Source organism: Saccostrea echinata, unplaced genomic scaffold (genome assembly GCF_033153115.1).
Source record: "Saccostrea echinata isolate AGI-Se365-2 ecotype Australia unplaced genomic scaffold, CSIRO_AGI_Sech_v1 ptg000002l, whole genome shotgun sequence".
NCBI classification, from domain to species: Eukaryota; Metazoa; Mollusca; class Bivalvia; order Ostreida; family Ostreidae; genus Saccostrea; species Saccostrea echinata.
Genome location: NW_026889751.1, coordinates 28894449 through 28920424, shown reverse-complemented (window position 1 = coordinate 28920424; position 25976 = coordinate 28894449). Strand labels below are relative to the sequence as shown.

General features: G+C 35.5%; 2 protein-coding genes across 2 annotated transcripts in view; one reads left to right on the top strand and one right to left on the bottom strand.

Annotated features, from left to right (window-relative positions):
• Positions 1 to 1401: 1401 nt before the first annotated feature.
• Positions 1402 to 13990, bottom strand: LOC133176539 (zinc finger protein 318-like). Its single transcript, XM_061311657.1, has 8 exons — positions 13777 to 13990; positions 6674 to 9346; positions 6341 to 6481; positions 5853 to 5955; positions 5466 to 5584; positions 3172 to 5245; positions 2473 to 2499; positions 1402 to 2022 (listed from the first exon to the last, which is right to left on the bottom strand). Exons 1-8 carry the CDS (start codon positions 13951 to 13953, stop codon positions 1949 to 1951), a joined length of 5388 nt encoding a protein of 1795 aa, XP_061167641.1. The 5' UTR covers positions 13954 to 13990; the 3' UTR covers positions 1402 to 1948.
• Positions 13991 to 17936: 3946 nt separating this feature from the next.
• Positions 17937 to 25976, top strand: part of LOC133176531 (myosin-I heavy chain-like) — a 43882-nt gene continuing 35842 nt past the window's right edge. Inside the window, exons 1-4 of the mRNA XM_061311651.1 lie at positions 17937 to 18111; positions 19749 to 19855; positions 22693 to 22755; positions 23908 to 24051. Coding sequence (XP_061167635.1) covers positions 18072 to 18111; positions 19749 to 19855; positions 22693 to 22755; positions 23908 to 24051 — 354 coding nt within the window. The 5' untranslated portion in view covers positions 17937 to 18071. The remainder of the gene's footprint in view (positions 18112 to 19748; positions 19856 to 22692; positions 22756 to 23907; positions 24052 to 25976) is intronic.

The following is a 25976-nucleotide window of genomic DNA, read 5'->3' as shown; positions in this document are numbered from 1 at the left end:
GCAGCGAGATTTTCTAGATGATTGTCCACTATATAACCTTTTCATGCTTTCGTCTTTTCGAAGAAACCAATGGTCATCTCCTGATCTAGTGTAAAGTCATCATTGCCAAGGGTCAAGGGTTTGGCCACGATAGGAGGTTAAAGTTTTACATAGAAAAGTACAAATCTCAAGAACAAAAGACACCGATAGCTTTTACAGATAGTCATTTCATCGAAGTTTAGGACCAGGATTGCTCAAATCACCCCCCTCCCCCCGGATGAAGTCATAGTATGGAATTAACGTTTTATAGATATATATATGAAAAATCTTTAAAAACCTGAAAAGCAACAGGGTCACATTTAGTCATACCGGGATTCAAGCATTCTTACCTGGTAAGTTCGCTTAAGTATATAAATTTTAAATATAATCTTTTCCAAAAAAGAGGGGGGGGGGGGGGGCACTTAAGTCACATTAGTATCAAAGCAGCCACTAGAAAGTTGAAATTATAGCCCAAAGCATGGCCTCATCTGGAACGATGTTTTACATAGAAATATATTGACATAAAAAAAAACATCTAGCATAATATAATGTATGTACAAAAAACTTCAACAAAATGTAGCCATGGACTTTGATTTTCTGAGTACATATTCTGGGTTGTCAAGTTTCTGAAAAGGGGGTGTCGAAGAGGCTCTGGAGATGTATACCCTCCTCACAGCAAGATTTTTTTTTTTATAAAATGGGTACCATTATGGTGGATTCTTGATGTAATTTCTTCACATATAAACAAAACAAAACAGCATGCTTTTAAACAGATAAATGATTTCTTTCCTTTCAAACATTTTATTTTTAGTGGTTTTTAAAGGGGATAAGTACGATCGTTCCAAACGCACCCCCGTTCTAATGACTTTGATGCAATGGCTCTGTTGAGCATTGTTTTTCATACATGGTGGTCATCTCCATTTAAAAAAAAAGCAAAATGATGAAACATTTGTAAACATCTTTTTCCAGAGGTTATGCAGTAGGAGTGTAAACCAATAGTTTACCCACACCCCTTTAAAAAAAATGTGGTATGAGGAATTCTCTGACCAAAGCAGGTGCTTTCTTTGCATTGATTATGCAGTTATCGATACTCCCCATTTGAAGTGTTCCCATGGATAATATTTTACAGACATCCGAAAATTCCTATCAGGATTAACAATACGTTTATGCACTGTACCAGAATTCTTATGAAGATATTCTGTTAAGTTCAAGAAGATCCACAAAAAAGATATCCCAAACTCATGACCACAGTTTATTAACGAAAAATTTGAAGAAAAAAAAATCCAAGAATTTCTACCAAGATAACTGTAACATTTTACAGTAAACATGCTTTCCTGCAACCATTGTAAAGAAACAAGACCAGGTGATTTTGTTGATATGGTTTTAATACAAAACAATGACAATTATTACATGTATCATGGATTTCTGGTGTAACATGCAAAATGAAGTAATGAAAATGATGAGTCAATGTAAAAAATGGCATTCGTGATTTCAGATTTTTTAATCACAATTGCCATCAATAGATTTTTATGAAGCACCGATAAAAAAATGTCCATACTTCAAGTTCATTGAATAGTTTATAAAAACTTCACAGTTCTAAACTAAATAGACATGATTTGTCTTTTAAGAACTTGCGACTCAACACATGTATTCATCTTCACAGCTTACAGCCTGACAACTAGAGTAATCCTCGCATGGCTTTCTCTTACTTCACATCATAACAACACAGGACTTAACAAATCAAACACTGAAATCTTCATCTTCACAGCTGACAACATAACAATTAAACCATGATTAAATTTTCACATCCCCTTGAAACAGTCATCACCACATCTAACAATTATACCATGGTTATCATCACACGTGTCCTCGTCAACTCACAGTCCCTGCCAACAGCTAACATTGTAACAATTATACCACAGTTATCGTCTCACGTATCCTCATCACATTCATCTACGATCTCAAAGTCGCTGCCCATCGTCCCGCTCAGGACACTCTCTTGATCTGCAAAATTCAGACGACATTACAAAACAATACCATTTCATCTTTAGATTCTCAATGATCATAATAATGTTTAAAGTTCAATTAAAAGTTGCTCATATTTTTCCAGATGTAAGCAAAATTATAAATGTTAATGAAGTCATAAACAGATAAGATTATATACATGTATTTATTTCCTACTGTTCTTACTAAACTAACGCTAAAATCGGTGAAAGTTTAAAAAGATGTTTATTAATTTTCCTCTTCATAACTACAAATATTGTTGAAAATAAAGGCAAAAATGCAAACAACTTAATACAAAACAAAAGAACAGTAATGGTAAATAAAATCTCCTTATAAGCCATCAACAACACCAAGTCCATCGAGTCCCATGCAAAACCAAATTCCTATCAATACAAAGCATGCAGGTAAAATGAAATAATTTAACGGACAGATTCGTACATGGATACCTACCAAAGTTGGACATCCACTCCTTCAGACCTGGTAATATTTTACAATACCTTTATGATTATATCATCTTATATAACCTTAATAATTAAATAAGTAACTTCAGCTCTGGCAATTTGCTATCAATGTTACAAGAGGAAAGCATTACTTAGTACCGTAATTCTTTTTTTGCTTTAATTAAATGTGCTTTCCTGATGTCCAAAAAAGAAAAAATCTAAATTGAACAGAACAATCTATATCTGATAATGACTACTAGAAGCTTAGAAGTGAGCAATTCAACAAAAATGTAAAAAATGGAGTGAAGATGACGAACATGCACAGGTTGCATGTCTTTATCATTTGGAAGGAAGGGATTTAGAAGAAAAAAAAATGTCCGATTTTAGAACTATTCATAACACTATTGTACTATTTAACAGATTCAAATTATAGCATAAAATACTTGTCAAAGATTACTACAGTACTTCTTCAGATGCAATCATGAAATGTTATTTATAAAATGTACTTTTTATAAAACCTTCATTTGAAATGGGTTGTTTGAGCAATTAGAGTGTTAAACATCAAGTTTTACATATTGGGAATTAGTTGTGAGCCAGTGTCATATCATAAATACTTCAAAAGTACCCACACTGTTACATAGTTTTATCTTTATACTTCTGGAAGTTTAACTAAACATTTTTCTATCTTATTAATTGACGCTTTACTTACCACTTTCTATGCCGTTGCTGTGCATCAGTTCATCCACAATGTTCCCCACTTCCTCATCATTCATCCCTCCCCCATCCGTCGTGTCCTCCACATCCATCGGCTTCACCCCCAACTCCGAGAAGCACCCTGCCCCTCCACGATCCTGTCCCACAGACAAGACATCATCCAGATTTTCTGATTCTCCTCCTATCACCCCATAGAGCTGGTCCACATCACACTCTATATCCCCCTCCAAATCCTGGTCAGTCTCGCCCCCGACAGCCACTTCCACCACATCACCAAGGCTGCCCATACTGATTTCAATCACGTCCTCTATCGGCCGACATCGGCTCTGCTGGGACACAGCTGTGGTTTCATTGTCCTCCCCATCCCGAGTGTCATCGTCACTGATCTCTAAGACATCGTTATTGTCCATTGTATCTTCATCGTCAATTATGGTTTTATCATCATCTACATCATTGGCTGCATCCTCTGATTCACATGTCTGTGGTCCTTGGTTCAAATCTTCTTTTTCTGTGTCGTCTCCAGCATTTTCTGATATACTAATGATCTGGGTGACTTCCACAGCTGTGTGACTTGTTGAAACCTCAGCAATAGAAGTCTGATTGTCTTTTTGTGATTTTCTGCTAACTTCTGCTAAAGATTCCTTTTCTTGCGAACCTCCAGCCTCCTGTACATTGTGAACTGTACCTGATGCACTGATTTCAGCCCCAAGTGTCTTATTTTTGTCTAAACTTAGTTCTGATGGTCCTTTTACAGTTTCTTCTTGCCTTGTCTCTGGACAGGAATCAGTTTGAATTTTCTGGTCTTTCTCCAATGTTGTTGGTCCAGACTCTGGCATCACAATATTTTCTAAATTTTCTTTACTGTTGTTAATGTTCACATCACAAGTCTCTTGACCCTTGTCACTTTCTACATTTTTGTCCTCACTGATAATTGAATTCTCTGGCTTCTGAGGACTGGGTACTGGTATTGAGCTTAAGTCAGGTATTGTGTCCTGCCTAACTCCAGGCTTGTCCTCCTTTTTGCTTGGTATTTCCGTCGAGCAGAGGTCAGGTTTTATGTTCTGTGTAAGTCCAGGCTTTTCCTCCTTCTTGCTCTGTATCACTGGGACAGGAATCTGTACTGAGCCGAGGTCAGCTGTTGCACTCTGTGTATCTCCGGGCTTTTCCTCATTCTTGCTTGTCATCTCTGGGACAGGAATATCCTTTGAGCTGAGGTCAGGTTTTGAGTTCTGTGTCACTCTGGGCTTTTCCACCTCCTCCTTGCTCGGTGTCTCTGGGATGGGAATCTGTATTGAGCTGAGGTCAGGTTTTGTGTCCTGTCTAACTCCGGGCTTTTCCTCCTCATCTTTGCTCGGCATCTCTGGGACTGGAATCTCCATCACGTTACGTAGGGCTTCCTCCTTGGCCTTTTCCTCCATTTCCTTTCTCTCCTGTTCTTTCTTTTCTTGCAATGCCTTTAAAATATCCTGTGCTGTCACCTGTTTCTTCTCCATTGCTGATTTATTTTTTTCTGCCTCCGCTGCAGGAACAGCCTTCAGAGGATCTTGTCTGGTGACAGGGGTCCAGGGAGGAAGGAGGGCATTCTTTTTTGCTGGGACTTTCCCGACAATTCCAATCTTATTTGCGATTTTAATTTCTATTCCTTTCTTTCCGTCTTCCTTTTTCTCACCATTTGCCTTTTTCTCTGCTTCTTCCACTGAGTTCTGAGTCTGCAGTGTTGGAGGGGCTTCTGTTTCCATCTTTGTAGGAAGAGGCTCTGGTTCTGGCTTGGGTGTGGGGTTTGCAATAGGGGGTTTCTTTAAGGACAGTTTCACTTTGGCTATTTTTGCTGCACTGGACTGAGAGTTGCTTTGAACATCCGATAGCTCCTCCACTTCTTTTTCGGATTGCTCGATGTTGATGGACGGAGCTTTTTCTGTGGATTTTATTTCCTTCTCTTTAGAGGGATTTCTTCCAAACAAAGGTCTAGATCCTTTCTCCTTTAGATTTTTTTCTTGTTTCTCAGCCAGGCCCTTGGCACGATCCAGTTGCCGTCTTTGTTCATAAAAAGGACTGTCCACCAGAAATTTCTATTGGGAACAAAAGGTAAAATCAATACACAAATAACTTATTCCTTACCAGGTCACTTTTTAATTTGAAAATTCTTAAAAACAGCAAAGAATGTAGTACAATTATTTGGTTTTGTATGTACCTAGAAAAGACTCCGAAAAAGAAAAAAATAAGGGATTAGAATAAAAGCCAGATGATGAACTATAACTTACATGAACACAAATCACCTCTGTTCCTTACCTGGTAATTTGAAAGGTGGGTTTCAGTTTTCAGATGAAAGTCTGCACATTGTACATCCCCCGAGAACTCCCGACACAGGACGCAGTAGAAGCCATTTGTGGGGAATAGGAACTCAGGTCCTGGAAAACAAAATCTGGTTTGATTCAAATCATAAAAATAACATAAATTAAAATTTAAATACATGTAATTCAATTTTCTAAGTACTTTCGATTTATTTTTTTAAAGTACCTTTTTACTAGCATATTTCAGAATTCTATTCAGCAGAGAGGAAATTGTACATGTATCTATATCAGAATATGACAATGATGGCTTTCATAATATGTATAAAGGAACATGACAAAGATGGCTAGCATCTTCTACCAGCAATAAACACAGATAAACAGATACCCTTGAGAGCCACCACTTCTACTTTCTGTCCTTTCTTCTTTTGAGGGGGATTCTTCATCTGATCTGGAATCCAAGGTCTATCATACGTGTCTGTGTTTTTCCACTGTAAAAATTCAAAGGGGGAGGTTTCGCAAACTTTTGTTTGAATTTTACTCTGGGAAAATCTGCAGTATCTTCTTGAAGATTGCAGAAAAAAAGAGAAATCGGAACACAAAGCCAACTCTCCCAATCCATGGCAGTTCAAATGTTTTTTTAATCAAACAAGATTCAAACAATTAAAGTGGGTCATGTGTAAGGCACTATGAAACGCCATCTTTATTCTGCTAAATTACTATCTACAGGTCCAACTTATGATTATACAAACATGTAAAACAAGATGTTTTTATCTCAATAAATCTTACAGTAGCTCAGACAAGGTATTGAAGACAAATAGCTTTTATACAGAATTGTAGAGGAACCAGTTTACACTGACTGGTGTCCGTCTCTACCTTCTTGTTGTGACGCAGGTGGGTGTGTTCTAGGAACAGTGTGGCCGTGTCATATACAGTATTACAGAGCTTGCACCAGTGTTTTCCGGGATCAAAGAACTCGTATTTGGTTTTCTGAGCTCCTTTTACTTGGAAAGACATCTGTAAAATACAGAGCATATCACATATGTAAAATGTCATATCCGATTCAAAAAAATGTTTATTTCTTAAAGAGTTTAAAATGACTTACCAAAGATTTACATTTAATGCTGCAATGAAAATTTCATTTTAAAATTGAACAAAATTAATATTACAAAAACTGGCCAGCAAAGCTACTTCTCTTGGTAAAATCACCTGTTTAGGTTTCTCTTCCTGCTTCACTGCCGTCTCTGGTTTAACTTCCTGTTTGACAACTGCTGGTGCTGGGACTTCCTCCTTTATAGCTGGAGTTCCAGATCTGTCTTTGCTTTCACTTCCCTCTGCCATTTCCACATCTTCTTTCACCTTTTCTGGCTCTTTTTCCACCTTGATTTTCTTTTGCTGTGGCTGGATCTCCTCCGGACTTTTTCCTTCACTGAGTTTCCTCAGCTTGGAGATCTGCATTGCGATTTCCTCCTGTAATTTACTGTTCTGTAGAAGAATCGGGTCCTTGTGGCCATCTTTTTGACGACGCTTTTTGCGCATGATCTCGTTCTGCTGTCGTCGAAGTTTTCTTAACTCTTCTTCCAGAGCTTGGATGCGTTTCTGTCTTTCCTCCTTGTCTTTTAATAGCTTTTCTGCCTGTCTCTTTTTATTTATCAAAGATTGGTCCATTTCTTTTTCTGCTGGCCTTTTGGTTCCTTGTGGAGGCATCTTTGCACTTTCACTTTTGGGAGGTAAAACTGTTCTGTTTGTTGAAACAGGAGATTTATCATATTTTGTTTGAGTTTCAGGGATTCTTCTTATTGGTTCAGATGACTTTGGAATTTCTCTTAAATTTGGTCTAGCATTTTTCTTCTTTGATAAAGGCTCTGATTTCTGAGGTTTAGGGAGATTTTCTTCTAAGGTTATGGTAGTCAGATTTTCCCTTACAGATTTCTCTGGAGCCTTTGGTAACCCTGGGGACACCTGACTTATACTGGCATCCCTTTGGCTCTCTGCTGAGTAAGTTCTTTCTGCTGAGTATGCTCTTTCTGCTGTATATGCTCTCTCGGGTGGAGCATGCTGTGACTGTGCCATTGAATACTCTGGAGGATATCTATAGGGGTCGACAACTGGGGGAGCAGAATAAATAGCAGCTTCAGATTGTGTTGGCATAAAAGATCCAGTATAAGTAGGTGCAGCATATCCTTGCAAGTATGGAGCATAACTTGAAACATAGGTGACTGGAGGTTGTGGTGTGGAAGATTCTGGGGGAGGAGGATACAAATCCCTTTTACTGAATGCATCTTTTCTCAGAACCTGGTCCACGAAGCTTTCTTTTTGTCTCCCATCATAAGGTGCCCTTTCATTTCCTTTGTCTCTATCTTCAAGTGATGACGAAGTTTCAACTGACGGTTTCTTTTTGGGGAAGAGATTTAAGCCAATCTCCTCAGTAGACAACCCTCCCCCAAGGAATGAGGCTGTCTGGTTAATTCCATACTGTTGAGGGAGCTCCTCCTTTTTGGGCTCACTTCCTGCCTTTTCCTGCATTCGTTTGGACATTTCAAAATCAAAACCGATAGATTTTAAAATGTTTTCAATTGTAGGATCATATTTCTGCTGTTTCACTTCCTGACTCACACTTTCTGCAAAAGAAGTTGGCTGCTGCATGGGTGGTGGCTGTGTAGGTTGTGGCTGTGCTGGTGGGGGGCGTGTTTCCTCCATCACTCTTGGCTGGGGCCTCTTCGTGAAGATGCTCAGGAGATCGGAGGAATCATATTGTCTCTCCGACTCCAGGGGTTCCTCTGGGATGTAGGCTGGGGGTGGGGAGTGTGACTGCCTCTGACTAAGAATTGGGAAAGTATTATTCTGCTGCCTACCACCTGTCTGGGGCTGGAAATGATCTCCTACAAATGGCTGGGACCAGGGTGGTGGTTGTGATGATGGTGGAGGGATTTCTTTCTTTTCTGGTTCTCCATAAAGAAATCTCTCTTCATCTTCAATGTCCATGGAGTGTCCAAGCGAAGGTCTTCCAGAATTATACTCTTGCCCCAGTTGTGGCCCAAGTCTACTTTCTACAGGCAGTCCAAAGGAACCTCCTCCCATTTCAGTTGGTTGCACCACCGGAGGTGCCACATTGTCTGTTTTCTTTTTAAGAATAGATTTCAGTGGTTTTGCTGTGGGTGGTGTTGGCTCAGACTTTGGGGGACTCCTCCATCCCGACTGCGTCCCCGGCTGTGTCAGAGACTCGAAGCTTCCCCTCCCGTAAAAATTCCCTGGAGGATTCTGTCCCTCCTGACTCCTCTCACGAGATAAGTCATCATAAATGTCACTTTCACGTCTCAGTCTATCTTCATACTGCGGATCCAACCTTTCCATACTGAATCTTTCATCATACTTTTTATCAAGTTCACCTTTATATGGATCACGGTAGTCTCTATCAAGAGGTTCATCTCTCCTGTCATAGTGACTGGAGTAGCTGCTGCTGTGATGCCGCTCACGGCTTTCCTCCCTTCGGTCACGGTAATCCCGACTGTCCCTCCTGTTGTCCCTCCGATCGTGACCTCCGTCGTGATGATCTCTACCACTCCCCCGCCTATCCCTCCTCTCCCGGCTACTGTCTCTCCTTCTGTCCCTATCCCTATCATCTCTCCTCCCACGTGAATCAGACTGGTACCTCCTTGATGGAGAATCCCTTCTATATTTATCCTCCCTTTTCTCTTCACTGCCTCCTCCCCCATAATACATTCTTTCCTGTTCAAATATACTGTCTGGGTTTTGATACTGTTGGACTGGAGGACCCAGTCTATCAGAAAGAGGACTTCCCACTGATCCTTTGTTAAAAATGTCATTTCCGACTGTGATTCTCAGAGATTCTGCCTGGGGTGCTGGACTTTCATCAGGATACTACAAAACACATGCAAAGTTACTAATTAATAGCAGTTTCAACAGAATTATGGAGTATAGAGTGATTATTGCATGTTCTATGGCAGTTTATATAAATCCAAGGAGGAAACTAAGTTGCACATTTTTTGATAGTTATATCCCTGTGCTAAAAGATTATGTTCACTAACATGTATGAAATGCTTACTGGTAATATAAATTAATGAAATCACCTACTCATACATAAAACACAAACTTACTCTCTATTTCTGTCTTTTACATCTGAAAGATGTACAATACTGACACAATTGTTCCTGGCTGAAATACCTTTTCTTGCAGGTAAGGGTGCAACGATAAACCGTTTGACGGTATATCGCGGTATATTTTTCCACGGTTCAATTCACAATACGCTAAACTGATATCGCGGTTCGGTTCAATCGGTCCAGAATTATCCGAATCGTCCGTTTTGTTTCCTTTTTTTACAATTTCAAAATGGCTTCCGCGCAAAACGTGAGGTCGCCGGATACCGCATTAACTCATCTCCAGCATCTTATGGACCCCAGATTTAACACGGAGAAGGACTTAATGTGATTATTAAGTTATAGATGTTAAGACAAATGATAAACCCTTTAGATCTAAACGTATTCTTTGGTAATACACCTTATTTCATCACGTGTGTATTTCGATGAAAAATCACTGTCTTGTTGACTAAAACGTGTAAACACGAGAAATATGACAACTGGTTTTCTACGTAAATAAAAGGAATAAAAGAATGTCTGTCTTCCCTTTTCATTCTACTTTAAAAGGAAGATTATTAGGAAAGGTCCCCGTAGTTCCCTGTAAATGTTCATCATTGGTTTAGAATATTGTCAAAACTCCAAGATCTACCTAACAATCCAATTTAAGTTAACAAAATTTTATTTTAATTATTATTAAAAAATATGAAAATTTTTTATAAACCTGTCAAGTTAAAAAAAATATGATGACAAACTTGAAAGACTTTTTAACCTCGTCATGTATCGTGATACGTATCGTATCGTGAACTGAATACCGTGATACGTATTGTATCGTGAGGTTAGTGTATCGTTGCACTCCTACTTGCAGGCCAGTAAAGCATTCATCATAATTGAAACTCAAAATAAATGGAATCTATACATTCCTTTTTACATCAAACTAGCAATCTTAGCTTACCACAGTTTGAGCATCTGCTGGGAATGTTACTAAGGATGCTGATACTTCTTTTGTTTGTTTTTAGTTTTCTATTTACACAGGACTTCATTTTTTTCCTGCATATTCAAATTAAAGTAAAAATATCACCCTTGAGAGTAATTAATGCATCTAAAAGACTAAAATAAATTGCAGCAATAGGATTGGCTTGCTTAATATTTATACAACAAATAAACACTTGACATTCCCTGCACTGAACTCCTTCACATTCATCTTAAAACCTTGACAGAATATTTTATAAGTAAAATATTGTCCACCATACAGACACAATTTCAAGACGGAATTTGAATTATGTGCAATATACCGGTAGCAAAATCAACAGCAATGAAAGTTCAGAATACCGTATAAGCAGAATTTTTAGCGAGGTTTTAATTTTGGCATTATTAGCGATAGTCCCGAGATCGCTAAATTTGAATATCGCTAACAATTTATTCCATATCACTCGTTATAGTTATCTTGCTTGACATTATAAAATCACTACAAGCTTATCTTTTAAAAAGATTGGTGAGCTAGCGCTGTATCATAATAAAATACAGAAGAATATATCTGAACCATTTGTTAAATTTGCTGAATCGATTAATTATTAATAGGAAGGCAGATTGGTGCACTGGGGGTTGAGTTTGGGGAGGGGGGTCACAATTCAGAATGGTGAATCTAAGAGTGTGCTTCACGTCGACAATGGCAAAACTCCTAACTGTGCTTTAAGCATTCTGTATTTTACTGTAATTTCAATTTCGAGGTGAAAAATAAAAGGTCAGTAGAACCAATGAGCACCTTCGGGCCTTTCCGGCAAGCTCAGAAAACATATCCGAGGTTGCCGCTGTTTTCCGAGCTTGCCATAAAGATCCATGAAGGTAGATTAGAAAAGCTATATTCGTTACAACTTTAGAAATTACAGTCTTGGTTTTATAAGACCCGAGTTACTGTTACTTTTTGTTCATTTACGTGCAGGTTAGACAACAAAACACGAAACTTCAGATCATATGTATTTTCAGATGATAAACACTAAATTGACATGTCTTTCCGATGTACTCTGAAAAAGATTTTTGTTGTTGTTGTTTTTTCCGAGCTCGCCGAAATTATCCACTGAGGTGGTAAGTCTGTAAGGAAAGCTAGATGTCTAGAATCTTGGCATTATATGGCCAAATTTTTTCTTGTACTTTTATGTGTAGGTTAGACAATAAATTAAAAAAAATTCAGAATCCGGATCTAGAGTGGTATTGACTGTCTCTAACCTACGAAATGTATATCGCGCATATCAGACAGGAAAGGCCTGAAATTCGGATCATTTCAAATTTTGTATGACAAAACGAAATTGTTGTCGTACAGTCTATCTACAGCAGTTTTCCCAGAATCCCTGACAGTGAAATTGAGCATGCGTATTTCAGAAATATAGACTAACGTAGTTGCTAGCGCTCGAGAGCGCTAGCAAAAATTACTTCTTGCTAAAAATATATACCAGTTTTTAGGGATAAATCGCTACATTTGTGCGATGCTAAAATTTCCAATTATACCGTATTAAAATGGTAAATGAATTTTTGCAAGGAGAAATTTGTTTCTTTCATATGGATTATTTTCTTGGTCCTGAAGCACAAGAACACCTTAAACTGTCTGTTATTATAACTTGGAACTTATTTTCGAGTACTATTATTCACACCTTTCAAAATTGTGCTGGAGTGGATCTGCTCCATTTTGTTACATCACAGCTCAAGTAGTCTATCTCAAAAACACCAGAGCATCAGATAAATCCATCAAAAATTGATCTGGTCCAATGTTCAAGTTAATATATTTGGACCAGATGTCTGAAGGCTGCTAGATACCAACAAGAATTGCTAAGAGCATTTCACTGATATTACAAGTTGTCAGCCAAATCATGCACATATGATGCTACTTTTAACATACTGAACTTATCTGTGTCATCATTTGTTTTGACTAATCATGCTAATTGTTCCGAGTTTATAGGTTTGGAATATTTGAATTAGCATCACTGATCAATTATTTCTGGTCCATCCAAAATTCAGTAGGTCCCGAGGAATGCATCAAACTGACTGTTCTAACGTCCTTAGTTGCAATATATTTTTTGGCGAACACTTTCATCATGTTTATAGGGACCTATTTAAACTGGAATGAGGGCCTGACTAGTTAAATTACACTTGTCTCAGGACAGGCCCTCACTGCAGTTACAATGTGTACCACATAGATGCAACGTAACAAAATGGAGCAGATCTGCTTCACCACAAAAGGATATGTGGCTACTTGGACATGGAAGGCTTATACACCTCAAAAGGTATGCCTTCATTATTAATTTGTGAATAGCTTTTCTTTGTTTATTAAAAATGACACCATTTCTCTGCTTTTTGCATACGTCGTAAGTAGATGCACCGATTCTGAAATGAGAGCCTTCCCAACACATAAACTATAAATGACAGCATTAATCAGGTCCAGCACAATCTCTTGATTAAGCTGTATAGCTTGAAATAGCTATATAGCTTTATTAAGCTATTCAAAATAGCTTGATAAAGCTATTTATATGCAGGTTTTCACAAAAATGTTATTTGTACAAAATAGACAAAAAGTCGCAAGTATATGACTATTCATATACGTAATATGGGTTATCAAATCAAAAACCCAAATCAAAGATAGTTCTAACATTGCAGCATTTGAATACTTTTAAGTGATAGATGAATTTCCATTGTTTGGGTAACTGTACACTACCTTGTGTGCGTTGAGGCATGGATAAGTATGATTGCTTCTCATTGTACTGAATTATTACCAATCAATTATCTTGTTGACCATAATTGGCCTCCTTTATAATTTCATTGAAGAAGTAACTGTTTCAATTGCTTTATATAGCCCCAAAACTTTTAGAACTTTGAGTACAAAGTCTCTTAAGGAGACGCAATTTGATGAGTGATTTTTACATGCATTATTTTCATAAGAGTTCAAGTTTGAATATCATCACTGCACCAAGGTGCGACTTTTGGTGCATACTTGGAAAATAACACAATTGAGATCAAAGTGTGATAAAATAGCTAAATCAAGCTATTCTGAATAGCTTAATAAAGCTATATAGCTAAATCAAGCTATATAGCTTAATCAAGAGATTGTGCCGGACCTGTTAATGGAATTCCATTCCCTCTTAAACATAGTACTTGGTGTCTAACAACATTTTCTAAATGTAGAAATTTCAAATATAAAACGATTTATCACAAATTTCATTCCACCACCTTGGCCCCAAGACGGTCTTCTACAGAAGTCGGTCTTTTGCGCGGTGGTGACATTGAATGCTCGTGATCTCGATAGCGTGATCTGTCGACACTTGATGACGATTTTCTAGTCGTTGCATGGATGCCCCCGCCTTTTGCACCAAATCCGCGACCACGTGTCCTCCCTGAGAACACCATTCTTGGTAAAAAAAATTCTCAATAATCTCTGAAGTTGGTTGGGTTTATCGAAAAGAAAGTTAGACCTCTGTTGCGCATGGGTGAAACGCCGTAAAGCAACATATTGCAAAAAAGATAGAAAAAATACAACCTGATAAATTTGGAAACGTCAGATTATATTTGACAATAACTTGAGTGACAATTTCTGATACACAGTCATAAGCTGTACTTATAAAAAAAAAAAAAAAGAAAAAATGTCAAAGTGACCTTGAACCCCCCCCCCCAAAAAAAAAAAACAAATAAGCAATAAAATAAATGAAATTCGATTCCAAGAAAATTAAGAAGGAACATACAAAGCAAAGCTCAAAACAACACAGACTGAGAGAGAAACAAAGCAACGGAAGCTAACAATAACAAAGCAAATGTACGAAGGATCCCTGATTCAAACAGGATGAAAAAGGATTTCAAGCGAGTGAATGTTTGAACATACACATGTAAGTCCCCCCCCCCCTCCCCCCGGCTAAGATGATCAAATCAAAAGTGATTAAAATTTAAGATAATTTAGACATTGTTTCAATAACTGCTATCAACGCAATGTATTATTGTGTTTTATAATATTTCTTCCTATGGGTTATTTCAATATAAAGAAAGTTGCAAGGAGGTTACGTTTTCAGGTTGTCCAGCCCTCTATCCGTCAGGACGTTGTAAGATGTACTCCGCGGATCGATGAAAAAAAGTGTAGAAAACGCAATAAAAACACAAATAAAAAAATCTAGTCATAGCATGTTTTAAGTCGTCAACAGTCATCAATCAATGTTTTGTGACGGATATACACTATGCATGTATGTAGTAAGGTCAGATTAATAAAAATTTATTAAAATATTAAATGTGTTTGTGTAATTTCAATGTTTACCTGGCCATGTGCTTGTGTTGTGTTTTGCGTTCTGTGTAGTGTTTTGTCCAGTTTGATAGTGTCATATGTGATGTATTATTATTATAATTGAGGTCTTGCCCTGTCCTGCTATTGGTTAAGTCATTTTGGTCAGTCAGTATCCCATGCAGTTCATGCTTTTCACTTTCCAGCTTAATTACCAAAATCCATTTTTACCTTTATTTTTTATGTTTTATCTGTAAAGCCCTATAAATCTGTTCAGTTGAAATTAAGAGTTATTGCCCTTTATTCAGAGTGCTGTACATACTGTATCTTGAAGAAAAGTATAATGTTGAGCGTAATGTTATACCATTGTATTTCATGTGATATATATGATTGTTTGTGTTTGTAATTATTTGATTTGTAGATTTACATGTATTTATAATATATTTTCAATTTTAGGGCTCCATAAATCAACCAATCAGTCAATCAAATAAACAAGTAAACCCATACAACAGTTTTATTCTTATTGGACCTGTAACATGTATATTTTTAAGAATTCATTCTTATGCGTATAATATCTCTCTCTCTCTCTCTCTCTCTCTCTCTCTCTCTCTCTCTCTCGAAAACGACATAGATACTCAAAGACTCATAGAACTATGCCTAGGCAGTATCCTCACCACTTGTTTTAAAATAAAGTTATGTAAAGGCCTTGTCTAGAGAAAAGGAAGAACCAGATTTGCTGACGAGTAAAGAGTAAATAAAATATTAAAATATCAAACGAAATATATATATATATAATATATATATTTTAATATATAAAAATGTGAAAATATCTAGAAATTCTGATTGATTTTCTGCTCAGTGATATCCGTAGGTCGCATTACAAATTTGAAAAAGGAAGACAACTCTAGTTTGGATAATCAGAACGTTCTGATAACTAAATGTGCTTTCTGTATGCCGGCCATGTATATTTTATCGCTAAATTTGGTCGTGTTTGAAGCACTTTATACATAGAGAGATATGTTACAAATATTTAGATTTATGGTATGGATAAGTAAGTGTGTAATATGAGGTACGAACGATAACTCCAGAAAGGGAATACGCGGCATACGAACGACAACTCTAGATAGAAAATGGCACAGATAATAGCCCCCCCACCCCCACCCCCATCACCACCACCACACACAGCCTTACACAACCCCCCCCCCTTTTTTTGTGGGGGAAAAAATGCTGGTTAAAAGTACAGCGGTACGAAAGCCTAGAAGAGTCAAATAAGGAATATGAAAAAAATAATAAAAGTCGTAATAACGACTTTTTATCTCGTAATTACGACTTTTTTTTATCTCGTTATTATGACTTTCTTAAGTCGTAATAACGACTTTTTATCTCGTTATTACGACTTAATAAAGTCGTAATAATGACTTTTTATCTTGTATTAACCACTTTTTATCTCGTAATAACGACTTTTAATCTCGTACATGTAATTACGACTTTCGTAAGTCGTAATAACGAGATAAAAAGTCGGTATTACGAGATAAAAAGTCGTTATTACGACTTTTATTATTTTTTTCATTTTCCTTATTTGACCCTTCTAGGCTTTCGTAGTTGACTTTGACCAACGTATGATATTTTTTGCATACCGGTAATAGCAATGTTGTTGCAATTAATAATTAATGTATAGCAATATTATGAGAATTATAAATAATGTCGATATGGTTCCATTTATTAGGCTTTCACGTCGATATTTTGACAGTTCTTGTTTGTTAACGTACGTTTGTCATCCTAAGTTTGAACAACAATTTAACTGTATTGAAAAAAAATCATAGCTGAAATTGATCTCTCTCTTTATGCGTACCACTCGTATCAACTGTGAGACAATTAAAAAATGAACTGCAAATCAAACGATTCAATACTTTATAGTATATTGACAAATCTATGTCAATTTTGCTTGAATGAGTATTACAAGTAGCTCAAATTTGGATGACTTAATTTCTCTGATTTAAATAAATTGCCTACATGAAGTGGTCACATAGGCATCGTAAACGGGAGTGAGCTTAGCCCCCCCCCCCTCCCCCCACCCTTGCAAAGATAAACATAATATAGGCATTGAAAATTGGGGCTTTTTTTGGTTGGTAGCCCCCCCTCCCTGTTTCAATTTGCTTCCGACGCCTATGTGTCATATAAAATACGCTGAAATAATGTCTGCGATGCGTAGTAGTAATTATATAATGTCTGCGATATTCAATTTAGCGGTATAATTTACATGAATTATTTAAGTGCGACATTGATGAATTCGACTTTGATAAATTAAAGTGTGTAAAGTCGTCCAAAACACGTCAAAAAAGTGTCCTTCATTAGAGATTGTTGTCATAGATAAATCTGCAAACTTTGAAGCAACCGTTTTGGACATTATTATAAGAAAAAAATATCGCGTTCCAACTCAACAACACGAGACCATTATACGTTTCCGTACTTCTACGCTTTCGCTACCTAAAAGGATCAAATTAGGAAAATGTTCAAAATGAAAAAAAGTCGTAATTACGAGATAAAAAGTCGTAATAACGAAATAAAAAGTCGTTATTACGACTTAGGAAAGTCGTAATAACGAGATAAAAAGTCGTTGCTACGAGATAAAAAATCGTTATTACGAGATAAAAAGTCGTAATTACGAGATAAAAAGTCGTTATTACTTTTCATTTTCCTTATTTGACCCCTGTAGGCTTTCGTAAAAATTGATATTCTGAATAAACAAAAATATTCAAATTACATCCATTCATTTGAAAATTAATTGTCTTTCAAATTTTTCGACTGATACATAAAAAGAGATCGAGAAGCTTTCTCTCTTTTTTAGGTGGAGTCCATACCCCAAGTGCCTGTGTTTTACGCTCGCTATCATAGGAACGAACGACAACTCTGCTAGGCTTGACTAATTTCCAATATTATCCGAAGATAAGTGTTTTATCCTCTTTAGTTAAAGACACTGAAATTGACTATAATTATATATCATTTTAGGAATTTAATGAAATCTTTCACATATGACAGAGACATTTTGTACCTATTTGGAAAAAATATATAAAAACTGTTGATCATTAAAACGAATCATTTACGACAATCGTACATAGGACAATAACTGAAGGCTTGTGGGAGTGCCGATTAATTTAGAGTTGAGCAGTCGACGTTTTTTTAGTGTGATTCAGTCATTGATTGTCTGGTGATGTATATTTTCACAAATTGTTTACAAATGGATTAATAAGGAAAGAAAATTATGTCAACAGTGCTGGACAGGCCGGAACTGTCCTCTTCGGGTAAGATTTCTGTGTATTCTATAACATTGATTTGTGCGAGTACTAAGACAATGAACAATGATTTCCTATAATGTGTAAGAGTGTGTGTTATCGCCGGCATCGATATGATTACGGCATGGATCATAAATAATAAAGTTTTGTTCCTGTTCAGCTTTTTACATTACATTCATTACATTTGAAAAAGATCATTTCATTGATTTTGTATCATAGTAATTTCTCTTAATGTGTCAATTTATATCTATATCTATTCATCAGAGTTAAAAGGGAGATGTAAATCATAAATAACATGTCATTTATGTTCCTGTTTAGATGAAACTGTTTTGGGTTTATTAATATTATCTGAGTGACACATTGCTGTAACATATATTTGTATATTTTACCTCAAATGTTTTGTTAAAGATGCTGCAAGTTTGTAAATCTGATAGTTTAAAAATTGAAGATAGCCAACAGCATTTTCTAAACAAACAATAAAGGATAAATAGTTAGAAAACCAATCGTCAAAGGAAAAATAATGTGAACTTGACATTTCATAATATTAGAGCAGTGACTAGGTGAATTATTAATTAAAACAGAGTTTGTATGATCTTTGACTTGTCAATAGAATCTGCTGTAGGGTGTTAAGTTAATACTGATAAGGAAAAAAACCTGTCCTCCAAAAGTATCCCCCAATAAAAAAAATTCCAAGAATAATATTTTGAGAGGAATTATTATGTTTTGAATTGTGATTGGGACAATGTTGAATTTAATTATTTTGAAGATTTTTTTACGTCATATTTATGGTAACATTGATAACATTTTATCTTTGTCTTGAATGATATCACTGCATGTATCAATCACATCATTATGATTATGTAAACTCTTTATGAAGAGAGAATTTACCATCATTTCTCGATGCCAGATAAAGAACAGATATTATTTCAAAGAGGAATTAATTATTAAGATAAATTTTGGGACTTACAAATTAAATTAATATCATATATGAATCATAAACTTTTTTTTTTTTAGCTTTTTGCATATAATATAAGTTGTACCCATTTCTCCACACAAAGGAATCTACCAGTTTACAATTTTCTGTATCAAAATATGATGTAGCTTCATCCATTTGCTCTAGCTATTGCCATGCAGGCAGAGAATGGAGCAATTATGGTCAATTATCTTTATAACTAAATCTGCACTGAACATGCTGAAGTGCATTTAATAAGATATACTTCAGAATATGACTCATTTACTTGGAGTTTATTGTATTTAAACTGAGCTTTAGAAAATAAATCTATATCCATAACCTCTCAGTTTGTAGGATTAAGTACTTGACTATTCAATACATGTAAAAAAAGAAAAAGGTTGCTAAAAATTAATGTTGATATTTAACAGTTTTATATGAATAAGAAGAAATATTAGCTATATTTTTGCTTCATTATCTGTTTCTATAGATAACTTCAAAATAAAAAGGTATTTTTCAGAAATACTCAACATACTCACCTGCTACAAGTTTACAGTGAATGATATGATTTGTAATATCAAACTATATCCCTATTATATGAAGCTGTTCTACTACCTCTAATGAAATAATTATTTTCGCTGTGTGATTTCTGTCTATATCTTTTTTATTTATTTTTATTTTGTGGTCTCTTTCTCAGGAGCGGCTCCCGAAGATGGAGTTCCAGACATGATTGTGATCAGCGAAATTGATGAAAATGGAATCGCTGTCAACTTGAGGGTCCGCTACACCAGGGATCAAATTTATGTATCCTTGACTAAAAAATAATAGCAGAATATTTTTAGTGCTTAACTATTTCATGTACTGAATTAGTCCAGTCAAACCTGCCCTTAGAGCCCACAGATTTTGATTTTTATAATTGTCATGAAATCCGGGATTCATTTTGAAAAAGACCAGATTGTAACAAGTGAAGTATTTAATCAAGTCAAAAAGATAAAGAGTATCATATCATCATATATGATTGAATACAAATTGATGCTATAATTGAGATATGTTGCAATACATGCCATAAAATACAATAAATGTACTAAACCATGGATATATCACGTAGCATCCTACAACAGCAGAGTTCACACATTCATCTAAAATAATAGTGCTCATCATTTGAGCACATAAAACTTTTTTATTTATCTTATCCATTAGCAGTTTACCATGCCAACTCATTAAAAAAATTTTCATTTACGGTTATTTTTTTTAGAAAATGAATGAGCTGCAATGTACTTTATCAGCAACCGTGTTTGTATGAACTTATGATGGCTGTTGATGAAACTTCAGAACAATTCCAGATGACCTTGTGAAATGTTGTATGATTACTTTCCTGTTTTATTTCCTGTTGTTGTAGGCTATGGTGTGAATTTTATGATTGCGATACATTTGTTAGTAGGCAATTCATTGTTGCTTATCATTCAGTTACATATTTGTATTTACCACTAGTTGGTGGTCATTTAGATTTATACTTGGCATGAGGACATAATAAGATTTAATTATTGGTGTTATTGTCTATGAAATATTTAGTTTTAATAGCTTGAACGTTGTTTTGTCACTGAAAATTGATTTATCATACACCTTAGTTCCTTGGTGCCACTGACTTTAATGTTATTTTGATATTTAAGTACAAGCAATATAGGACATTCTTGCACAAAATGGGTATAATAATAAATCAAAGGTACAATATCATAATACAATAGACAGCACAAGATTTAACTCATGTAAATTAATTGGTTTGAACATCTATGCAGTTTGTGAACCATTTCTGTTGATGATCCTTTATATTGAACTTGAGTATGAACACATCCTGTGAGACTATTTTTTTGGCCTAACTGAACCTCTGTTTAAGTATGAACACATCCTATGAGCCTATATGTTTGGCCTACCTGAACCTCTGTTTGAGTATGAACACCTCCTATTAGCCTACATGTTTGGCCTAACTGAACCTCTGTTTAAGTATGAACACATCCTATGAGCCTATATGTTTAGCCTAATTGAACCTCTGTTTAAGTATGAACACATCCTATGAGCCTATATGTTTGGCCTAACTGAACCTCTGTTTAAGTATGAACACATTCTATGAGCCTATATGTTTGGCTTAACTGAACCTCTGTATAAGTATGAACACATCCTATGACCCTATACGTTTGGCCTAACTGAACCTCTATTTGAGCGTCTTTTTTCCTCGTCTGTGGATGTTTCCTGTAGAAAGCTTTAAGTGAATTGTTTCTTCCGCAGTCTGTAGTTATCGACAGGAAGTCCTTTCCGTTTAATCTTGAACTAAATATGTGTCATATCTTTTGCCCTAAAGAAAGCAGAACTGTGTCACAGAGAATATTTGATATGTATATGGTATTATAAATATTAAAAGATAAATGGAAATTTTAAAAATTGTCAAGGAGTTAGCCGCATATAGGGATTATATTTGTATTGATTTGTATGTTTCGTTAATTCTTAGTCTGATATCTCTTTTAACTGTTAATTAGGTATCAGATTTCCCAGGCATATGATCTTATCAGAATCTCTGTAAGTACTATTACTATGTAATGGGTTTTTATCATGATTATAATTTCATTAATTATATTAATCTCTGGTATGTGTTTTGATTCTACTATTTACAACAATGTTTTCATACATAACAGTCATACATGTAATAATCTTGTTCATAAATGGAGTAACACTTCATAAACTATTTTGACTTCGATAATTTTTTAAAGAAATTAGCTCACTTTATCATTAGTCTGTGAAATCTCTCTTACAGCACAAAAACATTTAGGAGGAAATTGGCAGTAAACCCCCTCCAAAGTTATATATAGGCCATGTAATGGTGTAGTGGATCAAGGCTTGTAGTGAAAACATGATAGGAAGTTATAGGAAAGAGGGAACGATTTCATTGATAGGAGGATTTATTTACACTGTAACGTGGTACACAGCATGGAGGGGAGCAAAACCTGCAGAATATGCCAGTTTTTATATTCTCTTAGATAAACATGTGCTACATGAGTTTGGAGATCAACAAAATTTATTTCCTTTGTACTTTATATAATTTATATAAATTAAAGGGAGGGACCTTTAATAAAAGAGTTTTTGTGTATCTTTTTCTGATTTAGATTTTAGCACAGATTTTTACAATACTTATCAGCTGGTCTGGTTGAGATTTGACGTTCCTGATTGTTCTGCTTCTGTAGACAAGAATGTTTTAATTCTCGTCAGGTATTCAGTTGTGAAGACTCTAGCCCTGACAAGATACATTGTTTTTTAAGTGAGGCGATTTAATCCTTTGATAATCAGACTGCACTCGATCTGTGTTATGTTGGCAGATGTTAGCAGTGGCTGTGAGCTCGATTACAGCAGTTCTGGCTTGATCGAGCGATTCCTAGCACACCTGTTCTCAGCGCCAGGCTCGATTCTTACTCACCTGACATACCTGTAATAGACTCAGCATTTACACCTTTAACACACCTATAACACACCCACACATACACCAACACACACTTCTTAGTTTATGGCTACTGTATTGTTTAGGTAAACAAAGAAGTTTTATTTATTATGCTTATTTATAGAATAAACAAATATAATCCTTAACTGCTTGTCAGACTTTTACAGGTTCTATACTGGTAGCTGTGAATCCATACAAAGACCTTCCTATCTATGAACAGGTATAGTACATATATATATATATATATATATATATATATATATATATATATATATATGCATTCATTTAAAGATGACCATGACCCTTTATTACCCCCCCCCCCCCCCCCAGCAAAAAAAAAAAAGAATAACCAAACACAGTCCCAGACAAAACATCTGCTGTATAGAGAACAGACTAGTGGAGACATCACACACATTATCAGATGTTTGGGGACCAGTCTTTACATCATCAATATTTAATAGGAATGAATTGTCTCCCCAAGGGGAACTGAATCATATGGACTCCTATTGATCTTTCTTCCTCATTACCCCCAATACCATAGGACTGTGTATTCCAGTAATGTACCAATGTACCAGGAAGGAAAAGGGGGGTGGATCAAAACAAATGCTGGTGGATTGTTACACAATAGGGGCCTGGGGGAGATATTGATTATGTGGTATTCTGTGATGACATTTAGTTTCCTATTGATGGTTTTAGTGCTGTCATCAATTGTCTCTGCTGCTTTGTCAGTAAATACAGTCTGTCGTCAGCCATTTCAGTTATCCTTTTTTTTAAAAAAGAAAAATGTCTTGTGGATATTAATTAAAGTACAATGTAGATACATTCCCAAGGGACTTTTAGATCTGTTTGATGTAATGATAGCAACGTGGCTTAGATTAGTGAAATAATGGAGTGTAGAGTAGAACTCTCATCACTGAAGTTTGTCCTCCAAATCCATTTCAATCATTTGTGTTTTAATGATATTATCAGAAATACAAATACAATCGGCATTTGGCAGTCAGATGAAAAGTTCATAGAAATTAATCTCTCCCCGATAAGAGAAATCAATTTAATTTCCAATACCTTATGCTACTGAGCTGTTTGCTCTGCATTTCTTCCTTTGTTTAAAATTTCCTGCCAAAAGAAATTACAAGAAGTTGTACCAGATCTGAGCTGATATTGAGGGGTATGAGATTAAATGTTATCAGATCCAACTTAGAAAACAATCTAACTGCCACACTCCATCATCTCGGCTAAGAATGCTTTATTTAAAGAAACCATATTCCTCTTGTGATGAATGCCATAACTCTCAGGAAGTCATCATATACAAAATTAACACACACAAAGAACAGGACCTTTATGAAATCTCTCAAGTCCCATACTCTCTTTACAGAAAGATGTTGCAGAGTTTAGTGCTAAGAAGCTTAGCCAGGTGGAGCCACATGTGTTTGCGATCAGCGAGGCGGCATTCCAGAGTCTCCATAGCTCACAACAGAATCAGTCCTGCATCATCAGTGGAGAAAGTGGGGCTGGCAAGGTATAATACAGAGTTATGTCCCCTGATAGTAAAGATTACAACAGAGTAATTCCCCCTGACAGTAAAGATTAATTCAGATTAATGTCCCTTGATATTTAAGATAATAAAAATGAAACAATTCCCCTAATATTAAACTTGACAAATAATGCAGCTGATTATATTAATATTTGTGACATTTATTACTGTAAGACTGGTTGACTTGTTTTAGTAAAAAAAACACAGCTGTTTTCTGAGTTCATTAGTCTCTCTTTCCATTGTCTAAGTATGTAGTTATGCAGAGTTATATCCCTTTTGTCTTTGATATGAATGCATACATAGTATGGACATTAAATTATCTCCCTTTTGTCTTTGATTTGACATTGTATGGATATTAAACCCTGTCTAAATGTGGTTAATAACCTAATAATAGGTCAATAATCTGAGCAAAGAAACAGAGAAGTATTAATTTTCACATACATACAGATACTTGTACTAAACCGGATTCATCCATTCAAACATGCATATTCTTCATATTTCAGAATCATATGACAGTTCGAATTCTTATTATATTATTATCTTATTGCACAAGTTATTACCACTGATACATGTAAACATTTAAGGACATATGCAACGTACCTTACCTACTGATAATTTTTCAAGATGTTCTTAATTTAAGATTATAGTGCCATCAGATTTTTTTATACAAAAAAATCAGCATGCATTACCAGGGAGTTTGAAAAGATACCTATTGATGAAGATTCTTGTATAATTCAAAGAAAAATATACGAAAATTACTCAACATATATTCTAAATCTTTTGTTCATCCAAACTTGTTTTAGAAGAAGTGTATAACAGCATATAAAGACATTAAACTGTAATACACACTTCTTTTAAGTATCGGAACTCTTCAACTCCAGGGAAAAAGACAATAAAGTTCAAACTACGTTGCGTTTGTCCTTAAGTAACTTCTTTCAGGCTACATGTGACACACTGTTTGACATAAAATTGTATGATCTAAAAATCATGAGGGCTTTTAGCAATACACATGTATTATTTATAATATTTATGTTGCCTCTAATATCACTGTATATATCTGACTGAATGTTTAAAATCTGTTATTCTTTAATTCATAGCTGCTTCTACAACTTGTTATATTAAGTAATCATTCGGTGTTAAATACTGGACTGAAGGACTTGATTGATAGGTTTAAAATGACATAAAGTAGTTCTTAGTGAAGTGAATGTTTTACGTATTCTTTTTCAGTTGTATTTAGGTAAATATACAAAATGTATAGAGATGGCTAGTGATTGCTTACGGAATAAATATATTTGTATGTTTTAAAAAAGGAAATAAGGAGGTATCCGTTTTTCTAAAACAAACAGGAAAGTGTGTAAAGTGGAAGTCGGGGAACTGTGTTCTATTATAAAACAGAGGGGGTTTTGAGTATGAGGGATGTCTGGAGGAAATTCAAGCCGAGTGTGAGAGAATACTTTATTAACCATATAATTTTATCAGGATATAATGAGCCTATTGCATGCCAAATATAATTACATTATTGAGTGGAGGAGAATGTGTGCCTGTTGATTGGCCTGCTGTAAATACCTGTAATTCAGTGATCTTATCCACGTGTTAATTAAAGTACTAATACCACATTGACCCCCAGGTATTTTATACCAAATCCCCGATATAATACTCATAAAAAGGGGGGACTTTAATTGACCTGAAAGTAAATACAGGAAGCTAGGGACATTGAATTTTAAAAATTAAGGCAACATGGTGAATACTTTGGATATTTTTATAACCACATTAATTTTTGACATAGTTCTGTCACTATTTTCTAAGCGGTTTCATATATAGGACAAAATCCTCACTTTCACCCAGCCATGCAATATCTGTGACATCAGTATACTCATGGTATTTTGAGGGGATGGAATCTATTTTGAGAT

Excerpts from the sequence above, each read along its gene's own strand:
- LOC133176539 (XM_061311657.1), bottom strand. The coding sequence starts at position 13,953 with ATGGTGTTCTCAGGGAGGACACGTGGTCGCGGATTTGGTGCAAAAGGC. Across the intron at positions 9,347-13,776 it reads AAGACCGTCTTGGGGCCAAG|TATCCTGATGAAAGTCCAGC; the intron begins GTGGTGGAATGA and ends TGTGTTTTGTAG. Across the intron at positions 2,500-3,171 it reads CAGCAACGGCATAGAAAGTG|GTCTGAAGGAGTGGATGTCC; the intron begins GTAAGTAAAGCG and ends AAATATTACCAG.